The sequence below is a fragment of the Barbatula barbatula genome (assembly GCF_947034865.1).
Source record: "Barbatula barbatula genome assembly, chromosome: 12".
In the NCBI taxonomy this organism is placed as follows: domain Eukaryota; kingdom Metazoa; phylum Chordata; class Actinopteri; order Cypriniformes; family Nemacheilidae; genus Barbatula; species Barbatula barbatula.
Genome location: NC_136775.1, coordinates 13,007,403 through 13,020,621, shown reverse-complemented (window position 1 = coordinate 13,020,621; position 13,219 = coordinate 13,007,403). Strand labels below are relative to the sequence as shown.

At 41.0% G+C, this 13,219-nt stretch overlaps 1 protein-coding gene across 1 annotated transcript in view; it reads left to right on the top strand.

Moving 5' to 3' along the window:
* Positions 1-11,322, top strand: part of ephb6 (eph receptor B6) — a 31,952-nt gene extending 20,630 nt beyond the window's left edge. Inside the window, exons 6-19 of the mRNA XM_079470403.1 lie at positions 3,099-3,254; positions 3,744-4,015; positions 4,659-4,740; positions 5,535-5,659; positions 6,178-6,340; positions 6,964-7,078; positions 7,210-7,265; positions 7,672-7,788; positions 7,881-8,128; positions 8,242-8,460; positions 8,672-8,821; positions 9,118-9,302; positions 9,373-9,528; positions 9,626-11,322. Of these exons, the coding sequence (XP_079326529.1) occupies positions 3,099-3,254; positions 3,744-4,015; positions 4,659-4,740; positions 5,535-5,659; positions 6,178-6,340; positions 6,964-7,078; positions 7,210-7,265; positions 7,672-7,788; positions 7,881-8,128; positions 8,242-8,460; positions 8,672-8,821; positions 9,118-9,302; positions 9,373-9,528; positions 9,626-9,731 (2,150 nt within the window). The 3' untranslated portion in view covers positions 9,732-11,322. The remainder of the gene's footprint in view (positions 1-3,098; positions 3,255-3,743; positions 4,016-4,658; positions 4,741-5,534; positions 5,660-6,177; positions 6,341-6,963; positions 7,079-7,209; positions 7,266-7,671; positions 7,789-7,880; positions 8,129-8,241; positions 8,461-8,671; positions 8,822-9,117; positions 9,303-9,372; positions 9,529-9,625) is intronic.
* The last annotated feature ends 1,897 nt before the right edge of the window (positions 11,323-13,219 follow it).

The following is a 13,219-nucleotide window of genomic DNA, read 5'->3' as shown; positions in this document are numbered from 1 at the left end:
AGGGAAGGATGGATCAGGGCTGGAGACAAGACTAACACTAATGGACTGCTGACAGGGAAACAAGGGGGCGGGGCTAAAGGACATGACACCGGAGAGAGAGCATGGCTTCTCAAACCAAAACAATGCTCTTTCTCCACACAAAACACATGGGACTGACATGATCCTGCCACAAGACTCGAAAACCAAGACAAGGAGAGGCAGGATCATGACAGAGCGCCCGCCTTAAAGAACTCCTCCAGGAGTTCTTCAAGATCACACTAAACATGACAAGACTGACAGACAGGAGGACAGACACCACAAACACAGAACAGAACACACTAGGGGCAGGGCTGACATGACTAGAAAGGGATTGGGGTTGGACAATAAAATAAATATCAATGGGAAGGGGGGAGGCGGAATTGGTGGGAAAAACTTGGGAACATAACTGGGTGGGGACTTAGGAGGGACAGGACCCTGCTTCCTAGAGCTGGGCGGAGGGGTGGGGTAGGAAGGTCTGGGCATGGAAGGGATACCTCTCTTGGAGTGGGAGGAACTAGAAGGGGTAGGGCATGACAGGACGGCCGTAGTAGGGAACGGCTGGGGCAAGGCTGACTGGTTTGTAGGTTGGAGGGCCGGCAGGGCAGGACTTGACGCTGGACTGGACGGGACCACCGGACTGGACGGGACCACCGGACTGGACGGGACCACCGGACTGGACGGGACCACCGGACTGGACGGGACCACCGGACTGGACGGGACCACCGGACTGGACGGGACCACCGGACTGGACGGGACCACCGGACTGGACGGGACCACCGGACTGGACGGGACCACCGGACTTGACACCTGGGCAGGGCTGGATACCGGCTGCTGGGCAGGACGGTGCCACTCTCCTTTGCTTCTTCCTCTTCGACCGGCTCACAGGACGTGTGGCCGGCTGCAGAGTAGCGGTGGGGGACCCCACTATCTCCGTGCTGGAAGAGTCGGACGGGGAGTCCCACGACTCCCTCCGTCCACGCCTACCACGGAGGCTAGCTGGTGGTGGAGCAGAGGCTGGTGGCGCGGCGGTTGTCAACACCCCGAGCTTCAGGGCAAGACCCTCAGGGATGGGGCCCAACGGAGATGCAAAACATGGAGCAGTTGAGACCCTGGGCTCCGGTCGGCTCATGACAAACCTGAGCACACCCTCGAAGTCCAGCGGTCTCAGCCTCCTCGTCTCCGCTGGAGATAGGGGAACCCTGAGGCCGTGGATGAATGCTGCGGTCACCTCCTCCTCTCCGAGGACCACCTCTCCTGCAGCTTCCAGAAACCTATCAAGGTAGTCCGCCAGGTCTGAGTTATCCTGGCGAACGCTGCAGAGGGGACGAGGCTGGCAGGACCTTGCAGCAAACACTGCTGCCTGCTGGGTTCTTCTTGGTCGGTTCATTCTGTCACGGTGTGTGGACAGAACCCAAACGCAGGCAGCAGAGTCAAATAACAAAAACTTTATTCAAACAAAAGACCCTCGATGGGGAGAACATGATCTAAAACAAGACAAGTGTAAACTAAAACTTCCCACATGGGGAACAAAACAAACAAAGTCCTTTGAATAATAAATCAACAAAATCCACAAACTTAGAACAGGAACAAACACGATAATCCATAGACAGGAATAATCCAACAAGGTGACGTGAGGAGGTACGATGATGACAAAATGACAATGAACCGACAAGGGACAGAGGGAAAACTGGGGCTTGATAAAGGGAAACACTAACAAGGACAGATGACACAGGGAGAGTGGCCACAGGTGACAAGGATGAAACACTAAGGGAAAGCTAACAGGAGGATTGCACGAGGCAGGTGAGGGGACTGAAACACTAAGGGAAGGATGGATCAGGGCTGGAGACAAGACTAACACTAATGGACTGCTGACAGGGAAACAAGGGGGCGGGGCTAAAGGACATGACACCGGAGAGAGAGCATGGCTTCTCAAACCAAAACAATGCTCTTTCTCCACACAAAACACATGGGACTGACATGATCCTGCCACAAGACTCGAAAACCAAGACAAGGAGAGGCAGGATCATGACACATGTCCCACATTTATTTGACTAACCAATAGCTGCCTGTCCGTCAAAAACTATCTTGTTGTTCATTCTCTCCTTTGCATACTCTAGCTATATTCCTCCTATAGCATGGCCTTGTAAACTGACGGTACTGTTAAGTGTGTTGACAAAATGTTCACATGCTCTCCTACTTGTAAGTCACTTTAGATAAAAATGTCTGCCAAATGAATAAATGTAAATGTGAGAAAAATGACGACAGAATACCAGTGAGAATTTTTTTGGGGCGAACTATTCCTTTAATAGCCAATTAACCATCACCATGTCACAGCAATTATATCATTGGTCAGAGGTGCCATTTTACAGATGTGTTTCATCGTCGCTGTCCTTTTGAAACCTTGGCTGTTCTAATTCACACATTTTTCAGAGGGAAGAACACTGTACTTTTTAAATGATTAAATACTGTGTTGTCAAAGTTGACAAGACCTTTTTAATACTTTTTATTGGTTGGATATTTGCAAAACCCAGTGCCAAACATAAAGCGTGACTAATAATGATTCGACAAAAAAAATAAACATCATGAAATATGGAGATAAGGGGTTTCAGCGATATAACTGTTATTTTCTTTTGAATTACATTTACTGGTTCTCTGATTTCCCTCCAACAATGTTTTCACTCATTGATTTCTCTCTAATTATACATCTGACTATAAAAATACAATCTATTTAGTTTGTTTGGAGGATGATTCATTCGTCCTTTATTTTTCCCTGGTAATTTAAACGGATAAAAGAAGCGTATTAACTCAAGTGCCTGAGAGAACAATAAAACACTCATTGTAAATTTGCAAACATTGAAACAAATTGTTTTTCCGATGCTTTGTGTAACATTTGCATTTCATTTGGCGCTCACTGAACCCAATTGGATAATTATGCAGCCCTTTGTACATGATTCATCTGATCAGCTTCCAGTTCTGGTGTAATTGACATCATTCCAAAGTAGGAATCCGACACTTTCCAAACAGCTTGAGTACGTCTCGTGCCATAATTGAAATCTTTTTATTTTTTCACTTTCCAACAGCATGTCCAATTGGGTCCTACAAAGCGCTCGCAGGCTCTGTCTCCTGTAAAGAGTGCCCGGCTAACAGCAGAACTAGTTCTGAGGGCTCTACGCTTTGTGAGTGTCGAAGTGGGTTCTACCGCGCACCCACCGATGCTAATACCACAGCCTGTACAAGTAAGAGAACAACCAACAATCATTTATTTTAAAGGAAGTTCACCCAAAAATGTAGTCAACCTCAGGTTGTTCCGAACCTCTATACATTTCTTTGTTCTGCTAAACACAAAGGAAGATATTTGGAAGAATGTCAGTAACCAAACAAATCTCATCCCCTATAGTCTTTATATTCCCTACTATGGCAGTAAATGGAGAATGGGATCTGACTGGTTACTGATATTCTTCCAAATATCTTCCTTTGTGTTCGGCAGAAAAAGGCATTTACAGATTTCTAACAACCTGAGAGTGAGTAAATGAAGACAGAATTTTCATTTTTGGGTGAGCTATCCCTTCAAGTCAATGACTAAGCAATCCAGATACATATTAACCTCTAAAGTTTGAAGTGTTTGATCACTTTAGTCTACATTGAGGGTAATCATTAGACCATTCAGGAGGCGTTGAACACTTATGAGCACTTGCTTGTGTATAACCTCAGGTTTTCTCTCCCAGGTCCCCCATCAGCACCCATATCAGTGTCCTGGGAGTATGAGAGTTCCGAGGGTGGGGTATCGCTGCGCTGGAGACCACCTTCGGACATGGGGGGTCGGAGTGAAGTGTGGTACGGGGTGGTGTGTCGCATCTGCCCGTCTGCCACAAACACACCACCCAACATGTGCTCGTGGTGTGGAGAGACGGTCACCTTTTCGCCCACTAAAACCGGCCTAAAACAGACTAGGGTCACCCTCAAAAACCTGCTCACTAGAGTCACCTATCTCATACAGGTATAGACAATGATCAGTACGACCACAGAGAGAGTCTGCAATATTAACATTGTTATATATTGTCACATGATATAAGGGAGACTGGAGCTTGTTGTCACAAGGGCTATTATTTCAGCATGGTTATTTTTAGTATCATTAGTTACTTTTTGGTCTTAGTAACTTTTTCGTTTACACAAAAATATTTTTTTATAGTTATAATGAAAATGGTTTTATTGCCAAGAAATGGTATAAGATATGTGTCCGTCCCCAGTCTCCCCATACAACAAATTATGGATGGTTACTATTCCCTTAAAGGTATAGTTCACCCAAAAAATAAATGATTATTTCATCATTTATTCACCCCAATAGCCTTCCAAACCTGTATGACTTTCTTTCTCCTGTAGAACACAAAAGAAGAACTTTGGTATCCCAACAACATTGGCCCCCATTGAAACCACTTAGACATTTCTCAAAATATATATTTTTTGTGTTCCACAGAGGAAAGAAAATCATACAGGTTTGGAACAACATGAGGGTGGATAATAATGACTAAGTTTTCATTTCAATTTCAATACATTTTTAATTTGAGGTAAACTATACATTTAATGCACTTTATATGCATTCAAAAATTCAGATGAAATTCAAGTTGCGTATGATTTGACAGGTTCAAGCAATGAACGAAGTATCGGCACTGAGTCCGTTTCCACCTCAGTTTGCAAGCATCAACTTCACCACCAGCCAATCAGGTGAGAGGAAACAAAATGTACGCTGTAAACATCTGTGCTAATGCCGATAAATGTGCACATCAGAGTTCTTTGCCTGTATCCTGCCATCTCTGTCTAGACGTGCTCCACCTTTCTCTCTTTTTTCCTTTCCTCTCCCATGGTCCCTTATTTCTATCCATCTGTCTTCTCTCCTCATCATTTTTCGTTCTGGACCCAGGTGGCTTGAGGTCACGATATGCTGTCAACTCATATAATTGTCAGGAAATCAGGGAGAGACAGAAAGAGATGAAAAACGCGAAGAGGATAATCAATGTGGCAGTCCGCAGAAACTTCAAAGACATGCGCATTTCACATGGTTCTGTTTAACGGTCTCTCTCCCTCTTACTACATTATCACTATCTCTACCTAAACTAATTGAATCAACACTACTTAAAGATGCACGATATTTAGCAGGACTGAGGCATTTAGCTATGCTTTTCCACATGAATGATTAACCGATGAAGACATTAGGGCTGAGTTGAAGGGTCAGGGGCCTGGGAAGAGGGCGGGAATGGAGAATGGATAACTCATGATCTCATTAGCACGGATGAAGCTTCAGCCATGTATAACTAACCGTCAGACATGCACCAAAACATGATGTAAATATGCTAAATGCATTTGGGACTATATTTGCATGTAAATTCATGCAAGTATATATCCAAACATTCATAGGGAACTATGGGATAGCTAAAGCATTAAGAATGGTTGGAAACAGAGGCCCTCTTGTGGTGACCGTTGTAATTACTTGTGTTTTCATGTTGTGATGTTTTACTCAGTGCCTTCTGAGGTTCCAGTGCTGCACCAGTTGAGCAGAGTTCAAGACTCCATCACACTGTCATGGCCTCAACCTGACCGGCCGAATGGCGACATCCTAGAATACCAGCTTCGATACTACGACAAGGTTATTAACTTTAAGATTAAGATAGATGACCCATTTTTTATCTGGTCATTATTTACTCTCATGTTTTTCCAAATCTGTCTCTTGTCAGTGGAGCACAAAAAGAGGATTTTGAAGAAATGAGCTGGTAGCTATTTTCAATGCAACTGTAATGAAGGAGTTAAAAAGAGTCAAAAGCATTATAAAGCCTCATAAAATTATGCCATACCAAACCTTTTGAAACCGTACAATAACTTTATGTGAACAATTTATTTTTATTTACTAAACACTTTCATGAGATTTTAGGATGTTTTTTGTCCTTTTTAAAGCATCTTCGTGTTCCAAAGAAGCCAGAAAGGCAAACAGCTTGGGAACAACAAGTGTAATATAAGTGCATTTGTATTTTGGGTGAATGCTTTTAAATCGACATGAACAGTCACCTTTCATCATTTAGATACATTCGATATTATGAATAGTAATTTATGGATTTCCAAATAATATGCAAGGTATTGTCTTAAAAGGGTGGACTTTCTCTTTGACAGGGTTCTGAGGAGGACAGTGCTGTGAGTGTGTTTAGTGAAACTAACACTGTGACAGTTGGAGGTCTGATTCCCGGCTCCATCTACGCCTTCCAGATACGTGCTAGAAATGAGAGAGGCTATGGGCCCTACAGCAATACCATTTACTTCAGCACTTTAGCAATGGGTGAGACACAATGATACTGTATGTTAAATAATACCACACATTATTTGGCACTCTAGCTATGACTGTAAACATATGATTATGCAAACATTTAACATGGCAGTGAGATTATATTGTTTCTTCATTGGCTTAATGCTGAAATGTACGGCCCTTAATACTGCTTGGTTTTATTGGACTGATAAATATTGCTGCTTACAGGATGATTACTGATCAGATCACTTTATTGTAATTTGTATTACGTATTTCACAATGATTCTTTAAAAAATTTAATAAACAATTATGTATACATTATGTATACACCGGGTTCCATAATCTAAAGCAGTCGGACAATAACAGCATGCAGTCAAGTCTGGCTTTGACGACATACTTTTATGCAAAATCTCATTATTTGTGTTATCCCAGCATGATGTGAGAATGTTCCATACAGCATCTTGTAAAGCATGAAAATCTGAGTTTTTGTGAAAGTTAACATTACTATGACCACATCATTTTGCTTTTATTTAGAGACCTTGTAGAATTGAAACATATTTTGTGTTTAAATAAATATATAGCCTAGATTTCATAAATGTTATTTCGTATGCTTTGACAGTTATGTTTAGGAACTATTAATCCCATTTACTTTTTAGAGGAGCAATCGAAACAAATTCAGAACCACCTGCCTCTTATGGTTGGATCAGTGACGGGTGGAGCGGCATTTCTATTAGTTGTAACAGCAATAATCATCGTGTTTGTGTTTAGAAGGTATGACCATCAAAACACTCCACAAAGATAAAAACTTGATATTTTCTGATACTGAATAAAAACAAACAAAGGAACACAACTGATGATTTTATTTGTATTGTAACTTTGATTTTGTATGTTTTCAACATTAGTAAAAGGAGAGAGAGCCCTTATAGTGACAGACTGCAGAGGTACATCAGTAACAGAGGTGAATGGAGTCCTTTCTGTATCAATAAATCAAATAAATAGAATATGTTGTCTAATGTTGGCAGCTCTGCAGCGTGTTTGTCATGTATAAAACAGTCCAGAACTGACTAGAGAGAAAAACCACAATGTTTTCACTTTTCACACAGTTCACTCAATATGTAAGGTGCTCTGTATTCAGACTAGGTTTAATTATAGCTCAAATATAATAACTGTGTTTTTGTGAAACACTGCGTCTACACCACAACCAAGAGTGGTTTGTGAGAAGTTTGCTGTTGTGACAACAGACGACGAATCTCCTGCTGTGTCAGTAGTTTTTACATATTTGTGGTGATACTTGACCTGAAAACTTGAGTGCCCTGACAGCATGTCTGTGATACAGCCAATTATTATTTGCTCTCCTCATTCAGGTGGAGTGAAATATTACGTGGACCCATCTACTTACGAGGACCCGAGTGAGGCGGTCAAAGAATTTGCACGAGAAATCGACCCCGCTCACCTAAAGATTGAAGAGGTCATTGGTGCAGGTATGTACATTGTATAAATAACTTTACTAGAACCAAAAATTAATTATTTTGTAAAAAGTACAGAATCTCTAATCATTCATTTCTTATTCTAGCTCAGTTTGGCGAGGTGTCCCGGGGTCGGTACAGACCACTGGGCCGTAGAGAGGTGTTGGTTGCTGTTAAGACTTTGCGTTGGGGGGTGACAGACCGTGAAAAGAATGTGTTCCTCAGCGAGGCAGGCGTCCTCGGCCAGTTTGACCACCCCAATGTACTGAAGCTTGAGGGGGTGATAACTCGCACCCCACCTGAACGCATTATCACAGAGTTTATGGAGAACGGCCCCCTTGATGCTTTTCTGAGGGTGTGACTGCTGCATTTTCCATCAAAATCTTTACTATATTCTCTGTTTCAACTCTGTTTCATTGTATTTTAATGTCTTTTTCTCTCAACTGCCACACTGAATTTTTTTGAAAGGAAAATGAGGATCAGTTCAGTGTGTTGCAGCTGGTAGGCATGCTGAGAGGTGTTGGGGCTGGGATGCGTTATCTTTCAGAGAGGAATTTTGTTCATCGTGACCTCGCAGCAAGAAACGTTCTGGTGAATTCCAACCTGGTGTGTAAGGTGTCTGACTTCGGCCTGTCACGTTTAATGAGGGGTCTGGACCACAACATGCCCACCTACACTGCTTCGCTGGTGCGTTATGGGACAGTTTCTGGAAATAAATGTTCAAATGAAGATGTCCTTTCCAAAATGTACATTGACATCCATTCAATTCTACCCAACCCATTATTTATAAATCTTCTGTCTCCTAAGCGCAATTGTCTGCCATGGTGTTTAAATGAACATTTTCCTTTGGTAGTTTGTGTTGTCATTGCGTTTTATCGAATTACCCTCTCTGTCTCAGGGCAGTAAGATCCCTGTACGGTGGACCGCTCCTGAAGCTTTCCAGCACCGTAAATTCAGTTCAGCCAGTGATGTCTGGAGCTTTGGAATACTAATGTGGGAAGTCATGTCATATGGAGAACGTCCGTACTGGGACATGAGCAACCAAGAGGTGAGGATCCAAGCATCTGACTGTCACACCTGCTTCTCATCCCCTGCTGTACCAGTGCAGTGTTGTGAACCGCCTGTACCGGCAGTCGTGCATTTCAATATGCAGTTCACTAGAGGGAGCTACGGGACTATTACACTGATACATACAAGTATATGGCTTCAGTGTTAGAATATCTGACAGTTTTTTATAAATACAATTTACTATGTATTTTTCAGTTCTCCACATTACATGTCCACCTCTGCTTCATTGTATTTCTCTGTGCCTCATACTGTAAAAGTGTCTCTGTGTCTCTCTAGGTAATGAAGGCAGTTGTGGATCAGTACCGCTTGCCTGCTCCGAACGGTTGTCCCCCTGCTCTTCACGCTCTAATGCTTCAGTGCTGGCAGGCAGACAGACAGGACCGGCCAGGCTTTGATTCTCTTCTGTCATCCCTTGACCGTCTCATACGGCACCCCGCCTCCCTAAAAGCTGACCACATCCGGTGAGTTACAACTACATTTTCTACATTTTGATATAAGCATCATCTTTTGATATATTCTTCTCTTTTTTAGTCCCACCCAGCCACTGCTAAGCCCCACTCCTACGGACCTGTCATTAGTGGTAACGGTCGGTGATTGGCTGACGGCTCTAAAGATGGATCGGTATAAGGATGCGTTCGAGAGAGCACAGTTCCACAGTTTGGAAAGAGTTAGCATGCTCACAATGGAGTAAGTTTAGCCATTTGCAACTGAAGGAACGTGTTTCAGAAAAGTGTCTGTAAATGTATAGGTAATATATACTCTTTGTCTCTGTTTTTGTTCTGAGGGATGTTCAGGCTATAGGCGTAAATCTGATTGGACATCAGCGGAAGATAGTAAATGCAGCTAAACAGCTCAGGACACACCTCACTCAGGGACATGTGGAAGTCTAGGGCTTCCCACTTTGTGTTGACAGATCAATGCATGCTGGGGATGGAGTCCACACGGCCTGTCAGCCCACAACAACACTGGAATAGAGAGACTGAAGGAGAAGAGTGTTTCACTTTTCTGTCCTTCCCTTACTTGCTCAACTCTCTTCCATATTCTTACGCTTTTTTCCTCCTTTAATGTTGCACTACCTCCCACGTCGTCACGTATTGGTTCTTTACTTGATGGCATTCAGCATGAACTTGCGCCTTAAATACACAAAGAAGACTTCTTTCACAATCAATTGCATAGACAATCAAAGATTTTTAACATTATTGACATGTCTTTGATGCACTTTGGTCAATGTTTATTTTTAACTAAAAAGAGTTATCTTGAATAGGTTATATTTGAAAAATAAATTTAATGTTTTATTAAAAGCTGTAGCTGTTAACATTAGTAAATGCACAATAAACAAACATGAATATTTGTATGAGCATTAACTAGCATGAAAAATTATACGATTGCTGTTAGTTCATGTTAGCTTATGCATTTACTAATGTTAACAAAGACACCTTTTTGTAAAGTGTTACCTAATTGTTTCAGGGAATTTGTCTTGAATAATCTTTATCTTTAGCAAATTTTCTTTTTTTATACTGTGAAACTTGTTTAGTAGTCCTTAGAACAAGAGAAACAATTGGAATAAACCCTCTTTAATTCGAGATACATAAAAAATAAGTGATATTATCTAAATTTTACATTTTATCAAATTTTGCTTCAAACTACGTTTTAAATGAAAATCTTGAACTCTTGTTTTAAGGCTGATTTTAAGGATATTTTTACTGAAAATTGCTGAGAAAACATTTTTTTGCAGTGAAATCAATCAATACTTTCATTGCTAAAATGCCAAGCTGAAAACTCTCTGTGGCATATTAACTGATATAAACTGGTAAAAAAATTATATACAGGTGTGAAAAGATATTCAGAGACAAGAAAGTTTTCGTTTTGTAAGTTAATTTTACAATATGACCACTGTAGTTCCTTAGGTTTTCCGAAACCGATAACGTCCATGATTTCATTCGTCTCAGTAACCATCAAATAACACACAAAGGCACAAGTCACAATCCGTGCTGTTGTGCGCCCAGTCCTGAGAACATTTCCTATCGCCAGCCCTGATCTTTTCCCAAAATATATTCAACACATGAATATCTCACTCCTTAAATGATGTAGCATAAAGTCACACTGTAACATACGAGCATCGTAAGGTAGTTGTTGCAGTAAATGTGATTATTATGGCTGGTTGACATGAAAGTGAGATGTAGTGGATATTTTGAGTGTGTCTGTGTGACAGACTTTAGTGTATAGATCAAAACGGGTGTTCTGTTGCTTTTATTATGTGAATGGATTCCTGTACAGCTTATGTTCAAAAGGGAGTGTATGATCAAGTGGATGTATATTTTGTTCTGTATGTACAGTTGTTCGCCACGATTCCAACATTGTGCAAATTTGTAAATTATATATGATTTTCTTTAACAATGACTCCTGTCTGGTATATGTGTGGCACATTTAATTATGTAATCCTAAATTCATTTTTATAATACAGACTCTGCATTAAGGGCCAAATACTCTCACTTCATTTGGTGTAATGTTTCATTTCTATCTCCCATGACGTGCTGATAGCACAAGTTGTCATCAGAGTTCCTAGTATTAGACATAGATCAGTACATGTCAGCTTTGCTCAGAAGTGGGTTCATATGAGATTGTAATCTGCTAGGGGCCATGCATGCATACAGAATCCACACACTACAATAAAACAGTGCTTTTAGATTAAATGATAAAGAAAAACTTATTACAGAAACAAAATGAGATGTTTGCAAATGTTGGCCTCTTTGTGGAGGGCATGTTGAAATCACACACACGCGCGCGCTCACACAAATTTGAAAACATCTCAAAATACAAAACAAGAAGCCTGTAAATCTCAATAGGTTTAACAGTAAAACCATCTGCTCTAAGTATTATCCTGCAAAGCTCACTAATAACACACAAAGATTGGCGCTTTTTGATGCATAACAAATGACTAAGTTATCCTTAGAAAAAAACATCCATTACATTGTTACAGGCCCTTCACAAAGTTTTGTGACCAACTATTATTACATGACACATACATTTGTTATTGTATTTTGTATATTGAAACTCACATTATACGCAGGTAAATAAATACACAACAAATAACAAAATCAAGTAAATGTGTAGAAAAACGTTTTGCAAACGTCTACATTTAAGTAGATACGCAAATGTATCATGTATCATTTAGCGACCCTTTATTGTGAACCAAAACACTTCTCTGTGGTGTAAACATACAATTAGCCCTTGTTTTTTAGGTGTCTAGTGTTTCACCGCAATGTTAGTCTCTAATGACTATCTAAAATCCAGCAAACTTTGATGTTATTACATAATAACCCTAAACAAATGATCAATTAGGGGAGACCGGGTATGGTTGTAACACTTTTTTCTTCAGGACCTAAAACTACCTTTTTGTTTAGGCTACACATCTGAAACTTTTAGGCAAAGTACCCACAGTTGTCTACTACAAATGACAACACTTTAAATTTATTCAACTATATCACAGACTTTGTGAGATGATGACAAATACAAGGTGGTCCTTTGTTACAACCTACCCCACTACTGGGGTAGGTTGTAACACATACTGGGGTAAATTGTAACAGGTAGACAAAATGCACAAAAACTTAGGGTACTCCAAGTGATATGCCAAAACAACAGTTTTATTTTAAATGAATGGCTGCAATAAAATAAAATATGGGGAGTGCATGAGCATATTGTGTGTTTTTCTGCATGTACATGTGAACATTTGTGTGTGCATGTCTGTCTGTACGTGTGTGTGTGTGTGTGTCATGATTCTCGAGTGGTGAGACACGGAGAAAGGACCCAGGTGCAGACAGCGGGTAAGGGGTTAACATATTTAATAAATAATAAAACAAAGACCCACGTGGGGGTAACATAACAAAACATGGATACAATAACAAGACAGGACTAAAACTAACTACACTTAAACAAGACTTAAAATAACTTTTGACATGAACTACAAATAACTAAACTAGAGTACAAGACACAAGAACTCACCACACAACCCACAATGAACCAGCACAAGACAGAAGACACAAGGGCATTAAGTAAGGGAGCAAATCAACAGGGAAACAGGTGTAGGGCATTAATCAATAACGAGAGGATGGGAACAGAGACGAGACCTGGAGAGAGCGTATGGAAGGCAATTACAACAATAACTGCCTCTCCACATTAAACATGAGGTTCTGTCATGATCCTGCCACTACACTAAGAGAAACATGACATGATGCAGCAGAATCATGACAGTGTGTGTGTGTGTGTGTGTTCAAAACACGTGTTACAAACTACCCCGCCACTGTCACCCATTCTTTAGCTAGCTGTATTAGCATGGTGCTTTGAAATTGGGAGGAGGTTGATACACCATTCTTTACTA